General features: G+C 41.1%; 2 protein-coding genes across 3 annotated transcripts; one reads left to right on the top strand and one right to left on the bottom strand.

Moving 5' to 3' along the window:
- Positions 1-5,948: 5,948 nt before the first annotated feature.
- LOC102721538 (sulfite exporter TauE/SafE family protein 4) lies at positions 5,949-18,489 on the top strand. Of its 2 annotated transcripts, none has more exons than XM_040521873.1 (13): positions 5,949-6,140; positions 12,449-13,019; positions 13,156-13,315; positions 13,406-13,606; positions 13,725-13,786; positions 13,884-13,938; positions 14,024-14,091; positions 14,361-14,447; positions 14,683-14,733; positions 15,307-15,546; positions 17,317-17,410; positions 17,495-17,635; positions 17,966-18,489. In XM_040521873.1, the coding sequence occupies exons 2-13, from the start codon at positions 12,822-12,824 to the stop codon at positions 18,040-18,042; spliced, it is 1,434 nt and encodes a 477-aa protein (XP_040377807.1). In that variant the 5' UTR covers positions 5,949-6,140; positions 12,449-12,821; the 3' UTR covers positions 18,043-18,489. The 2 variants fall into 2 exon arrangements, with proteins under 2 accessions (XP_040377807.1, XP_040377808.1); XM_040521874.1 differs by having other exon boundaries at positions 12,435-13,019.
- Positions 18,490-19,545: 1,056 nt separating this feature from the next.
- Positions 19,546-22,452, bottom strand: LOC102700321 (uncharacterized protein DDB_G0290803-like). The gene is made up of 2 exons (XM_006650464.3): positions 21,971-22,452; positions 19,546-21,124 (listed from the first exon to the last, which is right to left on the bottom strand). The coding sequence occupies exon 2, from the start codon at positions 21,040-21,042 to the stop codon at positions 19,840-19,842; it is 1,203 nt and encodes a 400-aa protein (XP_006650527.1). The 5' UTR covers positions 21,043-21,124; positions 21,971-22,452; the 3' UTR covers positions 19,546-19,839.
- Between the last annotated feature and the right edge of the window lie 1,015 nt (positions 22,453-23,467).

The following is a 23,467-nucleotide window of genomic DNA, read 5'->3' as shown; positions in this document are numbered from 1 at the left end:
AAATATAGGTTTGAATTTCTGTGCTAGGATTGGCATGGAGATCAGTGCACGTTCATTTTCTCCATTGAGCTCCTCCTCATTATGTCTAGTGATGGCGGTTGCAACTTAGCACTTGATGTACTTGGGTTGGCATGTATAAATACCATTTTAGGGGAATGAAAAAACGGAGAAATAGGAAAAATATAAAATTCTGATAGAAATGTAAGTGCAAACAGAGGATTGTAAAACATAGGAATAACCATTTGATTGGACCACAGGAAAAACACAGGAATTTAAGGAGAGATAAAGACTCAAAGGATTTTTTTTATGAGGTTCTACCTCTTTGTTAAATTTCCTCCAAAATTTGTATGGGAAAAGACATTCCATAGGATTTCATAGTGTCCATTCCTTTAATTCAAAGTGCTTTAATGGAAAAATTCATATAGGAATGAAATACTCTAAAATTTCTATAAATTTTCTTTGAATCAAATGGGCTAACAGCCCTCTTAATTCCTACTAATGCTCGTGAACAGCTCCTAATTAAACAATCTTATATTTGAATAAGAGGAGTACGGAGTATATGTTATTGTCCATTGCGGTGGCCAAAAATGCCCTAGAAATGCCCCCCATTTAAGCAAAGCAAAGATGATCAGTGCTGTAGCGGAAGCAGTACTAGTAGTACAACAAAACAGCAACAGTAGGAATTGCCGGGCCAAGTATCAGGCCGACCGGAATCGACCCCCAACGGCCCAACCTCTAGGCCGTAATCGCCTCCATAATCATCAGCATTGATGCATTTGTCTTCTTCCCTAAGAGCAAGTTCAATAGAATAGCCAACTACTAGTTTTAATTTATCTATAGTCAATCTAATAGCCAATTCATACAACAACTCTAATTGCCCTCAACTTCACCTCACAGACAGAGCACCCAGAACTTTGCATTTATGTGATGAAGCGGCTGCATTCGAAAACAACCACCACGGAAGGCCCCAGCCAAGTTCTCTCTTCCCAATTGACAAGATTAGGGGGTAATTATTTCGGGTTTTTATGGAAAAAAATCAAACGATATATTTACAAATAAAAAATAATTTATAAATAAAATTTTATATATGTATTGTTAGTGATGTAAAGTTAATGCTAGAAAATAAACTTCTAAAAAAACTTCAAAGTCGACTTCAAATTCAAGGTTGATTTAAATTTTGGCTTACAAGTATAACCATAAGCGAAAAGATAGGGAGTACGATACGCCGGCATTAGAACGTCTTTCTTAATAATTTTATTAAGTGATGATGATTTTATATGGTTTTATAAATGTATTATATTTTAACATGATATATTTATAATATATAAAAACTATATAAATTAGACCTTCCAAACTTAAGATTTCACATGTACTAATAGCATATCACTTAAGAGTTGAGAACTTTTCCCCTTTACGAGATATGAAATGGGACAAAACATTAGCGTGTGATTTATTTAAGTACCCCTCCGATGATGTCTCGTTAACTTTCTTTTGCCATGCATTTGATCACTTGTATTATTAAAAAAGTTGTGCAAATATGTAAGGATTTAAGTTATAAGAAAAACACATTTGGATAATAAATCTAATCAAAATAATTAAATAAGTTTTTAATAAGATAAGTGGTCAAACGTGTACCAAAAAATCAACAGAGTCATCTATTAAAATTAATATGGAAGAAGTATTAGTTAAAATTTTTTAAAATAAATTACCATGATTTTTAAAAAAAATCTACTATATACTTCTTATAAAAAACCATTTAGTTGTTCAAAAGACTTATGCGTGAAAAAAATGAAGGAGCAGAAGTTAAAAAAAAATGCTTGCACATGCAAGTGTATGCAATGAAATCAGTGATGGGCCGGCTCTTAGAATCATGGGCCTTTCCCCGTGTGGTGCACATCCATCCAACATACACTCCCACGTGTATAATGGGCTTGTGGTAGCTCATCGTCCGAAAAACATGGAGTACGCTAGTACTACGACTGTTCGACAGTGGACGGAGCCATGGGACAGAGCATCACTGGAAGCACGGCTGGCTCCCGGTTTCGATTCTGCGTGACGATGTGCTTTCTGCTGCGCTTTTCCGGGTTTTCCGTGTCGTGTCGTGTGCGCAGCGGCTTCCCGCAGGGGCTGCATGCGAGAGGAGGAGGAGGAATATTTATATAAAATATATATATATATATATATATATATATATATATATATATATATATATACATTGGATATATAAATTTACACAAACAGATTTTTATTATAATTTCTTAATATAACCTTCTAGCGTGACATTTTTAAAGAAAATATTTTTTGGTTAGATACATCATATGTTAAATTTGTTTTAATATATAAACTTTCTAAAAATAAATATATAACTCCGTATATACTATTAAAAAATAATGTATATCATGTTGGCGTTCACCCATTAAACCCTCTAAGGCATCACGCATAGCAATGACACAACATGTAGAGCTGCACCAGCATTGCTCTATGCTTCTCGGTTTCTCACCCATGAAAAAGCATTACCACTTGCATTAGTGCAGGTGTGTGGTTGCGCCTAAGGGCATTCACAATGGGGGTCGTGATCTATCCTAGTTAGACTATAAGACCACTAGTTAAGGCGGTGTGCACTATCGGACATAAGCACACCGCTCACCATTGCGAGCAGCTGCGTGTTGCGCCTGAGGAGCCACTCGATGATGCCTAGCTTGCTTGTCAGCTGCGTCTGCGAAACTACGATTGTGAGCATACCATCGTTTTTAGGGTCTTCCCAGTGGGCTGAGGTATCGTGTGGCTCAATATCATCAGCTCGGTGAGCGTTCTCTGTGGGTAAAAACCGTGTGCCTCTGCTGGACCACTCGCGTTCAACAGAGGAGTCGTGTGTCTTTCATCAGTTTGTTCATAAAGAGGCAGCTCGCGAGCTCCTTATTCACACTGGAGCGATCCCCGAGCTACGGCCTAGCTCCGTCCACTGTCGTCCCGAGCTTAGGGCATGTTCAAAGATAATACCCATTATCGACTCTTATCTGATCCACGTCAGCAACAAGAATTTATTTTAAAATGATATGTATAAATGTATAGTTAGCTATAGTTTCTTCATTAATGCAATAAAATATTTTTTATTACACTAGCTAGTTTCTTTTCTATCCACACTTATGCAAGAAAGTTTCCTTGAATAAATACTAAGAATCGACTCTAAACCGTTGCTATGTATGACAATAGCTTTTATCTCTCCTCCCCTCTCTTTCTTTCATATCACTAAATTTACTTACGTAACAATTAAGAGAGTCCGTCGATAAATATATTTGTACATGTCCTTACCGGCTAGCCGACCCGGTCATCGTTAATCAAGCTTGAAGTCGGGGACTCTCATGAGCTGTAGAATGGAGATGGCCGGCACCAAACGCCGGCCAGATCAGTCGATCTTTTGCGTCGTCGCATGGAAGCCGTAGCCAATCTGCTCTGCTTGTCATCCCTCTGCCTGGATTGGATACCGTTCGATTGAGCTGGGATGCCTGTGGATCATTCTCCTCCCGAAGTCACAGTGCGCCTGATCCTAATCCACAGCGAGCTAGCTCGCTCCAGACGTGTGATGTGCCCTCCGCCTGCCGAGGGGGCGCGAGGTGGCCCGGGCGCCGTGCGTGCTGCTGCCGCGCCCAACCCAAAAGAAACTGGGTAGGCGTCGGCTACCACCGCAGAACGTGGGCTCGCGCGTGTACCGGCCCCCGCCCGCTTCCTCCTCCCCTCCTCCCCTCTCCTACCACCTGCTAGTCCACGGCCACGAAACGCCGCTGCTACATGTGCGCGCCGTAAGATTTTCCAGCCGTGCCGTACCGTGCGGTTACCTCGTCGCGCTCGCGTGCCCCGGCCGTACTGCTCGTTCACTTTTCGTTCGCAGGGGGTGTGTCGTCGTCGTCCGGCTCCGGTGGCCGGGCCGGTGGGGCTAGAGAAACGCAACTTTTTGTCAGATCGGATGGAGGCAACGCACACATGCTAGCAAGCAGAGGGCATGTACAATAATGCTGTGATAGAGATATACTATTTGCCACATAAGCTTGAATTGATGTGAGTATGTGACGGATCGGAGAGTGCCAAAAAGAGAGTAGGTTGTCGTCTGCTAAAGTGCTAATTTAATCGGTCGAGTAAAACTAAATCATCAACTATATGTATGCACGATGCACGGTAACTAAATGGACGTACAGTTGTACTATCAATTAAAAAGTTCATATCTGTAAATTCTGGCTAATAATTACTACTATCTATCTAGACCATTGTCAATGCCCTAAAGAAATACTATCTTTTCACATGCCCGGCCAGGCGGCCAGCTGCACAGTTCAGCACCGCCGGTACGTGCGGCATATCACGCGGAGTGCGTCCGTGCATTCGTAGGTAGATCGATGAATCGATCGATCGATCGCCTGCATCGAGGCCATGTGCGTTCGCATCATGCATATATGCATACGGTCGTCGCTACAGTCCAGCAGGAGGCCCCCTATCCTTTCAACTGCTCTCACGTAATATGCACGCTAGCTAGCCCACGCCGTGCGATAGCATTGGATCTAGCATTATATATATAATTTAATAAATTAATCTCAGTAAATCAGTAACAGTTATAAAATTAATAACATGACTCAATATATATGCAATATGTAACACGCACTTGTATTCGCGTGAGTTTTTTTTAGAAATATCATGTAGCTCCGAGTATGGAGTCATGTGCTCATGTTATATGTATACCCTGTAGCTCCAAATCTGACATGCGAACCAATCATGGTACACATGTACTACTAGTACCACATGATACTACCATCGTCAGCATCAAAACTGCCTATATATCTGGAATTATTCACGACCCGAAACAATCCGACACCGACCGGCCCGGGGCGGAACCTGCAGCTACTAGCACTGGAACATTGATCAACACAAACTGATCGATCGACGGAACGATCGAGTGGTCCATCCAGCCCGCGTGTGTACGGACGGTGGTCGATCGGGAGTCTACATCGTCCGTCCGGGCGGCTAGCTGCCATGCCACTCGCAATCATCATTTAATTATTTATTCCCGGCTGGATTAGCACGAGCACTACTAGCGCATATATATTAATTGGCGATTAATTATGTGCTCATTTACGAGTGATGTCAGCTCTGACGTATACAATATATGCCGATCGATGGATAAATACCCGACAGCAAAGTCGTAGGCAATTAACTGGGTGGGAAATGTGGAATGCATGTGTGGCTAGACCTATCGTCGTGGCTGGGCTGTCAGGCAAGTGGTGAGTACTCTGAAAACCTGAAAAGATCTTACTAACATTGGTTCGGTTGGATCGATCGATTCATCGATATCCATGTGTATGGAATCCTATATGCACATGTGGTCCATCTTCTGAGTAAACGATCGATCGATCAGCTAGCTATAGCTAGCCGTGCGCCTCGGTTTTGTGGTGCGTGGCTGCCTGCCGGAGGGGAGAGGGGTGACGACGATGGCGAGTGGCGTGATGGAATACCGTCGGAATATCGTGGAAAGAAGATACAGTATGGCGACATTTTGCGAGCTGAGCGCATATTCGACCGGACAAATTGAATTGATGATTATTGAAGATCTGAACTTTGAAGTGATGGCAAAAGCTAACTGCATAGGAGGAAGTGAGTAGCTAGGTAACATAATCCTCGTGGAAAGCCAACTTAGCAGCACCTATTTACAGGATTATTTGATTATGTATTTACGTAACATTTCTGGCACGGCCAGGGCACGTACGTACGTAGAGGGGAAATCGCCTGGCCCGTCCCCCCCCCCCCCCCCCCCCCCCCCAACCCCAATCGTTACGTTCGTTACGGTGCGCGACACACGGGCCGGGACCCCTCACCCCTGCCCCCGACAAGCACGCCCACCCACCCACCCACCCACCCACCCGGCGCGCGAGGGGAAAGAAACAGGTAAAAATCCGCCCGAAGTGCGGAGGCCAACGCGATGCCACACCGCACGCCGGTCTCGGCAGCGGCAGGCGTGTCGCCCCCGCGCGCGCGCGCAGGACGCACGTATGGCGGCGGGGCGGGCACCATCGCGCCACGGCGGTGTCGCCGGCCCGCAGCTCCGGTGGTGACCCCCTGATCGCGCGCGCCATCGGCTTGCTCCTCCTCTCGTCCTGGTAAGCCCTGTCGCCACGCCCGTGGGCGTGCACAATATTAGGGCAGTTGTTTAGATAGCTTTTTAGCCCCATGTCACATCGGATATTTAGATATTAATTTAAAGTATTAAACATAGACTAATAAAAAAACTAATTTCATAAATAAAAGCTAATACGCGAGACGATTTTTTAAAGCCTAATTAATCCATAATTATAGCATGTTTACTGTAGTATCACATAGGCTAATCATGGATTAATTATGCTCAATAGATTCGTCTCGTGAATTAGTCCAAGATTATAGATAAGTTTTATTAATAGCCTGCGATTACTATTATAATAAGTGTCTAAATATTCAATGGGACAGCCCTTTGCTCCAAACACCCCCATAATCACACATCGTAGTGGCCCAGGACGTAATACTGCACCCATGTAGACTTGTACTACTATACGTATAGTGCCGTACCCACACTACAGCTGAGCTGGTTATATATGCGTAATTAACCTAACCCACATGAACGCAGATCGATCGAGATTTTGAGAGCGACACATGATTTGGCCGTTTTGACTCTATAGACGCTGATTTTCCGTGTAGGGACATACAGAAATACTAATCACGCGTGGAAAACGCAACCTCCGTTTTAAGTATTTCTTCTTATTAACTGAAAAATGCAAGCTCAGTTGATCCACCTGACAGTTGACACCACACGATTGGCCAAGCTCGGTCGCCGGAGGCTGGAGCTACCCCCAATCAAACAAACAAACCACCAACGCGACGGAGAATTTACGACACCACAATAATATTAGTATTTCGTATAAATCAAAGATTCTTTCCGTCTTCCGCCACGCAAAAAAATCGTACGAAAACTAGGCACGATGGCGAGGTCGATCTAAAGCCGGAGACAAGCGATGTGGCACTTGTGCCGGCCGCTCGCTCCTCCACCGAGGCGTGCACACCTATTTTTTCAGTTTAGGCTTATGTTTATATATTAAAATTTAATTTTTTTATTCTAAAATTAGAGTTGGTTTTAAGATTTTTATTTTGTCGTTTATTCTTAACATTCGTTTTAAACGCTAAATATATATATATATATATGCAAAAATTTATTCATAATAAATTATTTTATGTTTATAAATATATCATTTAATATTTTTTCTGAAAAACAGAAAATAACCCCGTAGACAGCGACGCCGTCGGGGCTCCGGGCCTCTGGGCCTTTGGCCGGCGTGGCGACAGAGCGATCACGGATTGCTTGGTTAGCCAGCAACTTACCTGCAGATGTCAAATCGAATATCATGTCTGTACTTGTCATTTTATTTTTACGTATATTTATAAGCTAAAAATTAAATTTTTAATCTTAAATCTAGAATTGATTTTAAAGTTTTTTTTTGTCATAGTTTGTTTTTTAGATTTTTACTAGACACATATATAACAAGTTTATTTCATAAATTATTTTTTGATTACAATTATACCATTTGAGTTTTCCAGAAATAGAAAAAAACAAATGATGACACCCCTGATCTATCCGATCACCAATCGATCATTGTGCAAATTAATACTATGAAAAACTAGTCCATGTTCATGCATGCATGATTGGAGGAGAAACTTAAAACCGAACGCGACGTTCGATTGACAGCTACTCCCTCTCCCATCTTTAAAGAAATACATTTTATATTATAATACAATTATTTCGATATCGTTTCATGTATTTAATTATTTTAATAATTTTAGAGCCAATTAGATATTTAGAAAATAAATCTAATCAATTCAAAACTCTAGAATTAACTGTCACGAAAAAATATTTTAACATCTATTTAGTCTCTGTTAAATATACTATATAAATATTTATATTTTAAAATGGTTTTATGAGCTGTGCATGTCCAAAGAATCTGTTGCAAATTGCAATCTACAATGACCCGATGTCTTTTTTACACTCGTTATGGACATCATCATCTCGATCACCCTGTGGTTCGCGAAACGGTAGCTTGCGTTTTCAGCCGTGCTAAAGCAAATATATGTGTGTTGATACGGGCGGCGTACCGGCTTATAAAATGATGGATAATGTTTGCCGGGTGAATTGATAACGCTCTGCACTACAGTGGTTGGACCATTTTGGCAGTAATTAATTATGTAGCTTATAAGTACATTGTACTAGCTAGCCAATTAGCCAACCCTTTGATATTCTTCTTCTTCTTTTTGTTTTTTTTGCTATTTTGGTCGCATCTGAATAGCAGTATCCCAGCACGTTACTAATGTCAGGAGAGGACGACGTGTTGTCTTGTGCTAACTGGGAGTGGCCTTCTGTTATCCCCTGTGGTAGTAGAATAGTAGTATAACCATTTGTACAGCTGGGTATCGAGGAGTAAGAAAAAAAAAGTGGTAACGAATAATGATTCCATAAATGTTATGGACGGTCGTTGGATTAGATATGTTCTAGCACCACGAATCTAATCTAAATTTATACTATCAGGACATTTCTAACCCGACACTGAGCTTTTGTTTTGAGACTGGGAATTTGCACGGTACTACAACCTTGACAAGGAACACAGTATTTATTTTTTTTGTTTGAGCGATGGACTTCATTTACTCTGTCTTTTCGCTTCTAATTATGTTTATAAATCAAAAATTAATTTTTCAAATTCACATTTAGAGTTGACTTTAGAATTTTTTTTACCAAAGTTCATTTTCCAACCTTATCTTTTATATCACTAAGGATACATATATAAAAAAATTATTCATAAATTATTATTTTAAATATGTGATTTCAATCACCCATTTTCCTCTACGAGAAACTCAGATGCACCGGATACTAGAAACCTACACCCCCATCTCTTTGTTTCTACTTATGCTTATAAGCTAGAATTTAAATTTTTAATATTAATTTTATAGTTAATTTTAGGTTTTTTACTGAAGTCTATTTTTCGGTTTTGACTCTAAGATCGCTAAAAATACGTATATAAAAGTTTTATTTATAAATAATTTTGTGTTTGCAATTTTTTTTTTGAAAAAGGCCAGAAGGCCCAGCTTTTTCATTAAAGCCAAAAAAGAGAGTTTTGAGGAACCGGGATCAACCGGTTTTACATGAAATGCAGCGTTACATCAAGAAGACCTAGGCACAAAACAACTACCTCTAAAAGACAGCATCTAACAGGCGCAGGTCAGGCAAACTAAAAAACATCAGCCGATCCTTCACAAAGCTGGCCACATAAGGCAAGATTATTAAAGAAGTAATATGGTCGTGATCAATGGCGTTTTACCGCTCCAATCATCGCCAGCATTTCGATTGAATATGCATGCCGCATAGCCTACACTGACTGCATTTTTTTTGTCGGGGATACTACTTTTTTTTTCCAGCAAACAGAGACGTCATATGAGGTCGACGCAATTTTTTCTTTTTGGTTGGACCTATCGATTATTTTAAAAAAGCTACATGATAGAGTGGTGGCCTACGTAAAAGTCAAGTATTCTCTCTGTACTAAGGAAAAAAGAATTCTTCGGTTTTCGTTTCATCTTATTTAAAAAATTTTCAAAAAATTAAAAAAATAATCACATGTAAAGTACTATTTATGACTTATCATCTAATAAAAACAAAAATATCAATCGTAAAATTTTTTTAATAAGACAAAGAGTCAAAAATTAAAGATAAAAAATAAAAAATTAGTTTATTTTAGAACGAAGAGAATATATGTTTGTAGCGTTAATCTAGCTTGATTTGCTTTTGTGCCGTTGAGGTTGGTAGCTGGCCTTTCATGCATGCAGGCATGCAGCGTGTGCTCATTATCTATTGGCCTTTTCCGTGTCACTCCCTTGTCTTTGTTCGCATAATCCCAATGGTTATTTTTTAATCTAATGTACAGCTGCGAAGTGAGAGGGATTGTACTGGGTTGAATTTTTTTTCACGATGGAAAATTGGTCAGACGACTAACCTTTGAAAGAAAAAAAAGAAAGAATATACAACAGTTTTTAAGTACTGACCTAAATTCTTAGTACGAGGTTCGCAAAATAAAAAAAAATCTCAGTACAAAGTTCAGTACTACTCCTTTTATAATTTAATCCTTACAAAAAGGAGTTTAGCTTTGCATCTATAATACCGAGTCTTTTTTATGTAATTAATCATCATCTCTATGCTGTTTTAAACTTTTTACCTATCTAGACGTGGTAAATGAACTACCCGGATCACACTCTTCTGTTTGATTTTTTTTCGGTTTATGAATGATCCAAACGGTTTCATGTGAAACCCTGCACCCCCAATCATCTCGCAAACTCTCAATGCAAACAAAGCAGGGCCAAAGAAGTCGCTGCGCTCGTGCTACACGCGGTACGCATAGGTGATCTTAAAATAAAATAAAACCCTGTAAAAACTCCAGTTTCTACTTAAATTAAACCAGGATTACCCCTTGATTGGAAAGATTAAATTATGACCAAACTGACAAATCAAAAGCACGTGCCTGCACAATAGAATATATGTTCACAGTACCGTTCATCAATCATACTACATGGTTACTTTTTTTTTTTTTATCTAAGAGCAAGTTCAATAGTATAGCCAGTTACTGACTTCAAATCATCTATAACTAACTTAATAATCAATTTATACAATAGTCATATACCACACAATTAGTATCCAACCCCATCTGTTATACACACATACATCTTGGAGTTCGTGCTACAACTGTTTATAAATCTATGGTCCGCTATTTTTCTCTCTCCTCTCTTATGTCCTTACAATATACTTATAGCTAGCTTAGAGCAGCTTCAAAGTTGTTGTTAAGGACGTGTATAGAGGAAATAGAAACTAAAAGAAGATGTGCTATATATTAGAGCATAGGTGCTAAGCTAGAAATTCTAAACACCGGTTGCTTGTTTGGATAACTAGTGCTAAGGTTAAAAAATAATTTTAATTGGAGCATTTGGTTGGCTCATTGGCTCATGTTGAAAAAAGTTGAGAAAGATACTATTTTTCTAACACAGTGGGATTCATCTTAATATGAGTTGTATAGATCTAAACATTAGAACATATTTAGTTAAATTAGAATCTTATAATGTGTCAAAACTTATACATCGTCTAAAAATATATATTGATGGTGCCCTTAGAGCATGATATTGTACCTGATGGGGCAAGGACACCAGCTAAATGAGCGGCTAAAATGCGGCCGACACTTTACTTTCCCAGTATAAAAAGTATAGTACTAATAATCAAGGTTAGTGTCCCGTACACGGCAATCATTTCTATAACATAGTCAATGTGATTTCTCACAAACCAACAATTTGAAGTTTGCTGTAGCTTATTCAAATGTACATGCAAGTAGGTTAGTAGTAGTATTTTAGCAGATCTACGCCTCGGCCACGTTTGGGGTCGGCACAATTATACTTAAACGATATTGACTATTTCAAGAGTACATCAACTGTACCTAAAACAAAGACAGATCCTATCTATGAAATTTTTTATCTGGACAATCACCCCTAGAAATGGTCCTATTTGGACAATAATACACGCCTAATATTTTGTTGTAAAAAAATATATATATTGATAGAAGTGAAGAAGGTTCAGAGCACTTGTGTCACATAGGCCATGTGGCAATTTTCATCCCAACAACTTGAAATTCTGTTTCGTATGTGTCAAATTTCCAGTATTTGTTTGTATGGGGTTGTGTTTTCGAGTCAATGAATTTTAGAGTTTTTTTAATGCAAATTGGATCCTAATTTTCTATAAACACTATTTCAGACACAATAGGATTAGATGAAAAAACTCTGTCCGGAGTATTCTCTCTTGAAGGACATATATAGAATTCCCTCGTGTTCCATCCAATGCATCCAAATGGCTTTGTTGCTTGCTTAGTCACATTGTTACAGATCTCAAGTGCTACCATCCAAACCGCCACATTTTTTTTCTTGAATTTCAAATCTCTTAATTAAAAAACGAGTTGTTTTTAATTTGAAAGAAACCACCTACACAAAAAAAAAAATCACATTCAATCCCTTCTAAACATTCCATCCACCGATTAATTAACTTACCCCCGCCAATTCACTTATAAATAACCACCCCCAGCAGCACGCACCAAAACTTAAACAAATGATACACAGTATCACCTCCACGTTTTCGTTTATGCTGTAACTAAAATTTAAATTTTTTAACTCTAAATTTAGAGTTTATTTTGGAGTTTTTTAATCATAATTTATTTTTCAACATTGACTTTTGGATAGTTAAGAATACGCATATAAAAGTTTTTTTTTCAAAATTTATTTCTTGTTTACGAATATACCATTTAACCTTTATTGTTAACAAAAACATAACAATAACCACTGTACTAATTTGGCAGCTGGGCCTCCCCAGGTCTGAAGAAATTGACCAGATGCAGCCAAGCCAGTCCAATAGGAGCACTGTAGTTTCAATCACGCTATTATTTTAGAGCCCCCCTGTCACGGCCACGGCGGAGAAGGAAGGCGATTCCGAACCGAATACGCCCTCCTCCACTCCCCGCCCCGCCGATCTCATCCGCATCTTCCGCCTATATAACCCCGAGGCGGACGAGGGCGCACGCCGTTTCCTCCGCCCTTCCGCGCGTCTTCCGCGCATCTTCCGCCGCCGCCGCCGCCGCCGCCGTCCCCGTGGTGTGGTTGGGACTGGGAGTGGAAGGAAGTGTGGGCGGGCGGCTGCTGCTGTGGTGGTGGTGGTGGTGGGTTAGGGGCCTTTTTGTTTGTTTTGCATGGCGGAGGCCGCGGGGTTGTACGGCCGGCTCAACGGGAGCAGCACGCGCGGGTTCCTCGCCTACGTGGCGGCGGGGGCGGCCTGCGCGGCGGTGCTCGCGTGCTACGTGATCTCCGCCGCCGAGCCGGGCGCCGGTGACGGCGGCGGCGCCAATGGGGGCCTCCGCCTTTCCTCGCGGTCGGCGCGCGTCTGGCCGGTAAGGCATCCGCTCGTCTCTTCTCTCTCTCTTTTTTTTCCCTCTTTTGTCGTGCGCTCGGGTGATGTGTGCTCTCCGTCCGGCCGCTGTGCTGACCTCGTGGATGGGTGGATCGGCGGTGTGGCGCGACGTGCAGGACCTGGCGTTCAACTGGCGGGTGGTGGTGGCCACCATCGTCGGGTTCCTCGGGTCGGCATTCGGCACCGTGGGCGGCGTCGGCGGCGGCGGGATATTCGTGCCCATGCTCAACCTCGTCGTCGGATTCGACACCAAGTCCGCCGCCGCGCTCTCCAAGTGTAAGCTGCCCTGCCCTGTTCACCAGCGGAGCCGATGCATCTGAGAGGGATCGGTTTTTTCTGAGTTTTGGTTTTGTCTCGGCGGCGCAGGCATGATCATGGGGGCGTCGGCGTCGTCGGTCTGGTACAACCTGCAGGTGTCGCATCCGTACAAGGAGGCGCCGGTCATCGACTACAAGCTCGCGCTGCTCTTCCAGCCCATGCTCATGCTCGGGATCACCATCGGCGTCGAGCTCAGCGTCATCTTCCCCTACTGGCTCATCACCGTACTTATCATTATCCTCTTCATAGGTTTGTGTCGCCTCCCGCTTTTGCATGCGGCCTACTGGCTCATTGTTCTTGTTAAGTTGTGTTGTTTTTTTGAAGTCAATGAGATGGATGTGTGCTTGGTGTGATTGATCGCTTACAGGGACTTCCTCGCGGTCATTTTACAAGGGAATTCTCATGTGGAGGGAGGAGACGAGGATCCTGGTTGGTTCTCATCACATCTACCTTGTTATTTGCTTTTGTGGTTCGCGTGTCCTGATAATCTCTCCCATTTTTAATGTTCTCGTCTTAATTACTGCAGATGGAGACACGTGAGCGAGAAGAGCAATCTAAGTCTGCCTGCGCCGCAAGTGATGGTACGAAACAGCCCAAAGGAACTTGTACTTAGAGTCAGAAAGTCACTTGGATAATTTTTAACATGTTAGCATCCACTTTCTGCAGTGGTTATTGACCCGAGTTATCAAGAGCCTCTCTTGTCCCAGCCACAGCCCAAGGAGAAGTCTGCCCTGGTAAGCAACATAGAATTTATGATTTACTGATAGCACTATTTACGACTTGATCACATAATACAATTATAAACGAACTATTTGACCACCCTTCAAGCAATGGCATGATTGGCTTAGAGACACTATTTAACTTGTCCAATGATTCGTATGATATGATTGGTTTTGGGTGGGGTTGGTGGATACTCTGAACATATAAAAGAGCAACAAAAAACAAAGTTGCACTTTGTCCCTATGTGTTATGATTACCCATTTGATGTTCTTTCTAATTCCAGGAAACCATGCTGTTCAATTTGAGGTGGAAGAATATCCTAGTTCTCTTGGCTGTCTGGTCATGTTTCTTGGTGCTGCAAGTCGTCAAGGTATCCTTTTACATGCAAAGTTTGTAAAAAACATTGGTAACCACTGTCATTTGCTCACGGCTCAATAGTTCTTGAGCACATGTGTGATTGTGTGAATATGAGTCTATTCACTTATCGCTGTTTTGTGGCTCACATGGCTCTTCTGGTAGATTCTGCCTATGTGCCTTTCCTGGCCTTTTTTTTTTATGTTCTGAAAGTTGTGACATAACTGGTCTATGTGTTTTGATCCCTGCAGAATAACTCACAATCATGCAGCACTGTCTATTGGGTGATCAACATTCTTCAGGTGAGATGTTATTCTCTCCCTTGTGGCACTGGTTTGTTTGAACTGACACTTGATCTAACATCATATTGAGTGATTTTTACTACATTTGGATTGCCCTGGGTACCTTCTACCTTTGTTCCAAAATATAAGCATTTTTAGTTTGTTAGCATAGACTACAGAGATGTTAAAAGGTTCTCTTTTAATCACTTCAATAGTCAATCTTTAAATTTTAATTGATTACATTCTCTTTCTAAGCATCTGATTGGCTATGGAATCATTGCAATGATTGAAACTATGGGAATCAGTCAAAAATGCTTATATTGTGGTATAAAATTTGAATGCTACAAATACTTATATTTTGAAATGGCATATTAAGTTGTCACAGTAACCTGGAGTTTTGTTCTGTACTGATACATTCAACTATTTTTTTCCATGGACTTGTTTATGTCATTTCATAACATACAAAAAGCTTTATTTATCATAACATACACCCAGTTACCACTTTTTGTACACCACAAAACTTCAGCATGCCAACACTTGGTTCTTCACTTGCATGTTGGAAGATGATATTATCTAACTAGTTAGTCTATTTAGGTCCCAGTAGCCGTTGGGGTATTCCTGTGGAAAGCTATACAGCTGTGCAGAGAGAGCCGTGCTCGACGCATGAATGGGAACTGGGAGTCTGTATGTGAGGCCTCTGTTGAGTGGTCACCTGCACAGCTCATCTTCTGTGCCTTCTGCGGTCTGGTTGGTGGTACTGTTGGTGGTCTTCTTGGATCCGGAGGCGGTTTTGTCCTTGGTCCACTTCTTCTTGAGCTTGGTTGCATTCCTCAGGTATTTTCTTATTTAATTCCAGAATTTCATTTCTTGCAGCTCAGTTGCAAATGTTACTCATGATATTACTTTTAAGAAAAAATATCTTTCATATGATCGAGTCTCACATGCAACCCGCGAGAGAATGTGGCTAGCCTTTCCAAGATGGGACAGAACCAGTGAAATGAGCATGCAAGGGGCATCACGGTAAAAAGGAATGCCATATAGGCACTGCAGCCCCATGTGCTGTGCTGCTGTGTTCTGCTCCTAGTATAAACGCATTTGCACATAGGCAAGACCAGTGAAAAGATCAAGAACGGGCCCAGTCACTGTCTTATGTGTAGCTAGCTTCAATGCGTGTAAACATCCTTATCTAAAAATTGGAGCCGTCCGTCCTCCCTCTTCCCCCTTGCATAAGGTGTCTCTAGAGAAAACCAAAAAAAAAAAAAAAAAACAACCGCTCCTACCCCCGTGAGGAAATCAGAGAAAATTAAAAACCTTTGTCTTCTACGTGAGATTTCAACTCCTGGTCTGTTGGGCCTATTTTTAATGGGCACATAAAATAATCAATAGCATATCATAACTTAATATCCTGTTGCAAAGCACGTATACTTTACTACTCGAAGACAAAAACTCCAATTCAATCTGGCCTTCTGGTTTTTTCCCCCTCCACTTTGAATGCATCTACTGGATAAAACCTATTAGCATCAAAACCATATACTTGTGCAATATAATATAATTCAAAATGGCAATTATATGGCATTTTAAACTTTTGTAATTTTTCTTGTACTATTGAAGGCTTAGAGAATGTCAAATAAAGTGCAACAAGTACACGTAATTACTAATTTTTGGCATGTTGTGATAAGTTACATACATATTCGTTTCTAAGTTCTTTAGATTATTTTGTTAATTGGTTTTGTATTGAAGAGATCAGAATTAGATGTGTGTGCTTAAGGGTATACGAGGATCATAATGGGGACAGGTCACTACTAGCTTTTCATGATTGTTAGAAACCTTTGGTTAAGTACAGTTTTGAATCGTAGGTTCATTTTCAATAGTATATTCAAATCTACGCTGCTGATTTCAGACTATATATGCATTAGGTGCGGCGCACTGTTTTGAGATTTTTGTATGGAGTTATGCATCTATTCCATAGTAGATTTGATCTATGACCCAGAAATTGACTTGTTTTGTCATAATGTTGCATTGGTTGAAAGCCTATTTGGTTCATTTCTTTCCTACACAACTGACATCTGATGCAAAAATATCTCCAATGTTAAAATAATCTTCTAAAGTGTTCTTAATAATGAAATAGTGCATTGCCCTGGTCCTCGATCTAGTTATCTACACTGCACCCCTCTATTATTTGCATGCGGACCCAGGTTCTCAATCATCATTCAGAAAGGAAGCAAATTACCACTGGTTGGCACGAACCCCATGTGACATTTATTGTTGAATTAATGGCTTACATGCACAGCCTATATGAGGAAATGGTGTCTGCCATTTCTAGTACTTGTGTAATGGACTTAAATTTTCTGAGATCTTGATGCATCCATATTTTCTGTATTCGGTGCAATGATATGAGCTTGCTGAACTGCCCTGAGCAGCACTTTTGCTAAGCGAAATAGTCAAAATCATTGGAAAGAAAATCAAGAACCGTGATTCTTTTTCCTCATATGCAGATGAATGCTGTATTTTGTAATCATTTGCTTCGTGTGACATTCAGAATTATATCTTCCTTTTTTCTCACTTGGGAAATGACGTTAAGAACAATTCTCTTTTGTTTGTCAGGTTGCAAGTGCAACAGCAACATTCGTAATGATGTTCTCTTCATCCCTCTCCGTGGTGGAGTTCTACTTCCTGAATAGATTCCCAATCCCTTTTGGTAATACCTGGCTGCTAATATCTGTTTAGAATAACATTTCCAATTTAACTGTTTAATAACAAAGTGAACCGTCTGTTCCTGCAGCTCTCTACCTTATCTGCATTTCCATATTGGCTGGATTCTGGGGCCAGTTCCTGGTCCGGAAACTCGTGGTTGTGCTAAAGCGGGCATCTCTGATCGTGTTCATCCTATCCTCTGTCATCTTCGCAAGTGCTCTTACTATGGGTATTGACCAGAACACTTTGACTTAATACCTTTCTTTAGTTAATAGGCCACTACTTGCTAACCAGTCTAACTGAAATTCAACGGATCCCAGTTGTTCCTTGGAAACATCTAAACAAAATACACTGCAGTTAAGTATGATTTATGCAGTAGGCTTGTGTTCTGTACTTCTGTTAGTAGCAACAGTCTGCGGGGTTATAACAAGTTCAAACCAATTTTGCCTGGAAAGCAATCCCTTGATTAACCTTTCTGATAGGCTCGTTGCTTTGTCTATGATTGTGCATGTCCCAATTCTTCTCTGTTTTCCTAACATTTGATTCATCATAAATTCAGGTATTGTTGGAACCGAGAAGAGCATCTCCATGATCAACAACCATGAGTACATGGGATTCCTCGACTTCTGCAAGTAAATGGAGAACCCATCAGATTGCCCATATCCTCTGGGGAGAATCCAGGTCAACGCCTATTTGACCTCATTTCTCCCAAATCTTAAAAGTGAGAAGAAAAAAAATAAAGTCGTGAAGCTATTGCACGCGTTAGCCCCTCGCTAACCTGCGAGCACCCGTCCGACAAAATGGTCGTACTGAAGTGAAGTTCATGGCATGCACGTGTTAGCTCCTGGCTAACCTGCAGCCCTCTGTCATGGGTCTTGTGAGAGTCTTCAGGTTTTTGTCATGCTCGTGTTAGCTCCTGGCTAACCAGCAAGTTTAGTGTGTACCTAGGGAGAGTTGGCAGTTATGCAGTTCATTCTTGAGCTAGCTCCTGGCGAGCACACCTTGCAAATGATTATTGCATGGAACAGTGTAAATACCAGCCCATTCCTTCTGTCAATATTAAGATTGTTGCATTTTGAGCTACTCTCTCTGCTGCCTCAGCATTTGCTATTGTAGTTACTGCAGCTTAAATTAGCTCGTGATTGCACCTACTGCACTTGAAATTTTCTGTGGTCATATGCCGTCCAGCCTCCGGCGTTTCTGCAGCTTAAATTAACTCGTGATTGAAACCTACTGCACTTGAAATTTTCTGTGGTCTTATATCGTTGTTCAGGGATGAACTGTACGCTGCTGCACCGCTGAAATATTTGAATTGGAAACCAGGAGCGGTTCAAGCCGTTTGACCGCAACGGAGCTACCTCCATTTCTCAGGAGCCTCCGGCCTTAAATTGTCTTAGTACAGTTGATGACTTTTAATGTTAGGCAGGATCACACAGAGCATGCTCAGTGCTCCATACCGGGAGCGCTACATGTACTAGTGCTGTGTAGTTGTGTATTTATCAAAAAAGTATGCTGCAGAGAGGATAATTTGCAGTTCAATTTCACATTCTTGAAGAGAATATAGCAAGTTTTCTTCTTCATCTGTAAAGACAAGGTCAGAAAAGGTATGGAAGCTTTCAGGTTTAAAAAAAAAGCTGAATATACTCAGAAGCATGAAAACAAGCACTGAATGGCACAGCCAGTGAGTGAGATTGGACGGTGCCGGCAGGCCCAGCATAAGAATCAACCAAAGTAGCTCGCACCTCACAACCAAGATACATTTGGCTGTGTAGAAAACAATACATTTGATTTATTTATTTATTTTGTAAAAAAAACGAGGATGGCAGTAATAACATGTAGCCAGTGCTCCAGTAATTTAAGATTAGATACCTGCACATTTTGTGTTCTAGAGTATACTTCTACAAGTCCAGTGAATCTTAAATATCTGGAGATGGGTAGAGTCTGCACTATGCATGCACCATAGAGGAGCAAACAGCGAAAGGCTATGATGCAAACAGCGAAAGGTTGAGCTCTCAACCTTCAAGTACAATGAATCTTCAAATTAATTGTGTTGGAGTATTTGTTAACTGCCAACAGGTAGGCTTTAAAAGAAACAGCAACAGGACCACCATATACTCTACAAATAGCACAACTAAAAGGTAAACATAAGCTATAGACAAGTTGAGATATCATCGCGGCAGCAACGCTTCAGAGCTGCCGAATGGCTATATTTTTCATCCATACAAGCCTTTCACTCATCAGTCGCCCCAGATCATGATGCGCTAGGCAATACAAAGCATATCTCTATCAAATTTATACAAAAAGGGGGGGCAATAGAGATAGTTTACTTGTATTGCATCTCCAAGTCTAATGAGAAAGAGAAGACCGGTCTCTTCTCTTGAAGCCCTACAGACTTACAAGTTACACCAGGAGTTAACCTGAGGGATGTCCTTATCATTCAAGAACAACTTCATCTTCACTAATAGCCTTGTTCATGATTTTTGTAGATAAATCCAAGTCTTTGCGTGTGTCTCCTTCCTCAGCCTTATCGGTTCCAGTATTACCATCATGGTCTCTATCTAAGGAAGTGGCCTTTTCAGCACCGGTTGAAGTCCCATTTGGTGGAGAATTCAACTCAGCAGCTGATGTCAAGTCAGTGAAAAGCTGTACTTGGTTGTTCAACACAGCTGTTGAATTTGTTTGCTGCTCTTGCTGACCTTTCAAAGAGGTTAAATTAGTTTGATCTGATCCAGTATGGTTGCTATTCAATTTTATTGGAGCTGTATCAGTATTGCTTTCTGAAACAGTGGCGGTATTTGGATGGGAAGATGCCGCAAGCTCTCTAGAAGCATTTAATTCATTTACTCCTGGGACTCGAAATGTTATTCCATTTGACAAATTTGTGGTGCCTTCAAATATTCTATCCATGCTGTTCAATTGCTCTTCCGGGAGAGGTTTCGTCACTTGGGCATCATGATCCACAGAACTTGACACATCGTCACCTCTGAAAGTCATCTCCCTAGCCTTGCGAGCTTCCTCCTCCCTGCGTTCAGCTTCCTGGTTGTCATGAGGCACAGCGGTAGAAGCATCATCTACATATAATATTTTCTCTTGGGCACGATGGAGAAGCTCATCTTGCTCTGATGATGGAGGGTCATGACTAACAGCACTTGATACATTATCACCATGAAAGGTCTTCTCTTGATCCTCCTGGGACCGCTCCTTCCGCTCTTCATCCTCGAACACACCCACATCCTCAGATCTTTCATCCTTGTCAGCAGAGTGCTCACCAGGCTCAGGAAGATCATCATCCTTGTCTAGGTCTGGTTCATCAATGGGATCTTCGTCATTCTCATCGTGCTTCATTTCTTGCTCCATCTCTTCATTCTCTTCGTCCTCAATCCGTTCATCTAGTGTTGATGAATCAGCCTCCATCTTCGTAGGAAGGTCCTTCCTGCCTAATCTGATCTCGCCCTGATTTTGATCATCTTTATGCAGTCCATTGGCTTCGTTTTCATGATATGCCTTCTTCTCATATGAATGCTTAACTTGGTATATCAACCAAACAGAAACCAGAACCAAGAGGCTTATCTGAAGAGCCTTCTTCAGTTTCAGACCTTTGGATCTGTGATTCCTACTAGAGCTCTGCCTCAACATTTTTAATCAATGGAAAGAAAACAATAACCTCCAAAATACAAACTTTGTCCCCCAATATCTCCACTCAACACCTTGATGGTTCCTACATTAAGGTATTAGCAGGAAGTAAGTACACCTATTGATCTTAAGACAAATATACGGATAAAAGTACTATAATGAATGGAAACTTAGTATATTCATTTGCTCTTCTTCATTAAGAAAAAAACATTTCGTCTCGAAAACAAAAGAGTCAAGATGCATATAGGAAAAAATACTAGGAATTTTATACAATATTTTACTACCATTTAAGCAAGGGATGCGTGCCAAACAGGTAATATTCTTAAAGGGAAACCAACTAAAATTTTAAGCGAGCGCTAAATTGGAGTATTCCCCAAAACAGCACAAATCAAGGCCAAGGCAGCCTAATAAAACAGGTAAAAATAGAATCTTTCCATAAGACAACTAGTAAACTACCTCAAAACTCATGGCTAAACAATTATAAGAAACACAGATGCCATATTAGGAGAGGAGAGAGATACAGAAGCTGAGAATCAGGGAAGGATAATCTAACGAGGAAAAGGCAGCCAGAGTCTGCCTGAAATGGCTTAAACAGGTGAGCTCCCCAATCCTCCAGCAGCGAAACCAAAGCCACTCAACTTATGCTTCAAACACGCTAGTAGTACCAAAGCAAAAGATTCGGCTTTTGGAGGACGCAATCCGCAATAAACCTATCTTAATGTTGGGATTTCTTGCTAAATCCAGGAAAGAAACACCCAGCCCCAGCTAATGGACCGCGAGTTCGCCATACACCAGCAACCCAACAACCTTATCTACACCCCCCAAGAAAACCCAAACCCATGCTCACTTCAAGGAGCTCAGGAATCTCTCGCCACACATGATAAACCAAACCAAAACCTTCGATATAAAGAACATGGCCGGAGCAGCTCACCTTTGGATACCAGCTAACACGACGGAAGCAGCTGTTCTTGCTTTGCGCGCCTTAGCCTCCCCTCCCCTCCCCACCACGAGGGATTTAAAGGGCAGGCACACAGAAGAGGGTTGAAGAGAGGCAAAGATTGGTCAAAATCAAGATGCTCGCTCACCTAAATCCTCTCCCGCACTGGCAAAATACCGGATCTAAATACAGGCACAGCCTATCCAGATTGCCTGATATATAACCAAAAAAGAAAAACAAAACAAATGCAATAGTGGATTTAGGGCTCGTGCATACAGCGAGCGATTGGGGGTGGTGGCGGTGGTGGAATGGAATGGCGGCAGGCGCTTGGTTGGGGATTTTTATGACGGACGCGATGTGGTGGCGGATGGAGAACTAGAGGCAGCTTCAGAGTCACAACGGGGGAGGAGGAGGAGGAGGAGACTCCGGAGAGGGGAGAGGAATGAAATGCTGAAATGGTGTGTCTTTTACAGAAAAAAAAATCGTCTTTTTGACCTTGTGTTCGGGGTTCGGGGGCCTTGGCCACGGCGTGGTTGGGGGTTGGGAGCAGTGATGACAAGTGAGCTTTGGAGGAGGCCTCGCCGTCACAGCTGCCGGTTTCGCCACTCATTTCCAGGCCTCGGTTTTGTGCTTGGTTTGGGTTGGGTGCAACGCCTCTTGACCCAGCTGCTGCTGCCATGCTCTCTCCTCTCCTCTCACATTTTTAGTCTACATGAGTTGTACTTAGAAATATGACTACAGATAAAGGGGGTTGAGCCTGCCACAAGCTGAGATTGCCGGCGTATGTTAGGCCGGTGATTAGGAAGTCAGAGGCAGAAGGATGCCATCGCCCATCGGTGTGACGTACTGGCGTTCCAACACGAATAAGAGATACTCTGAGGCTCATATCTACACGAAAAAAACAAATGACGTATTTATAAATAAAAATAAATTATCGATAAACTCTATACATGTATTTTTATTAATTTAAAAATAAATACTAACAATAATTATGATAAATATAAAATTAATTTAAAATTTAAAATTAAAAAACAATATTTTTGCTTATAAACATAAAAAACGAATACCACCAGAAGAGAAGCCAAGGGAGATGTGTAACAGTGCTACAAGCCGAGTTGATCTCACGTGTTTGTGGTCTTCAAGTTGAGATTAGCAATCTATATGATGATGATGCCCGATCAATTCATGCACCTGTGTCCGAGAGTATTCGCGACAGCTCATTTAAATTTGATTATCAATATTATTATTTGGATGATCATCTGAAATAGATTATCTATGCAAGTCATCACTTTAACGGAACATTCATATATATTTTATTAATATTCTGTAATTACCTTATCTTATATTGTTATTACTCTCTCCTTCGTATGATTAGATGTTAAGATATGGAGTGAAAACTCATATAGTGTTTTAGTTTTTAAAGGATAGGATAGAATATCTGCTTGAAATGCTATAAAAGACTAGGATGAACCAAATCATCGCCATAGTAGT

The sequence above is a fragment of the Oryza brachyantha genome, chromosome 3 (genome assembly GCF_000231095.2).
Source record: "Oryza brachyantha chromosome 3, ObraRS2, whole genome shotgun sequence".
In the NCBI taxonomy this organism is placed as follows: Eukaryota; Viridiplantae; Streptophyta; class Magnoliopsida; order Poales; family Poaceae; genus Oryza; species Oryza brachyantha.
The sequence above is the reverse complement of the archived record's forward strand: the minus strand, read 5'-3'. Positions and strand labels throughout refer to the sequence as shown.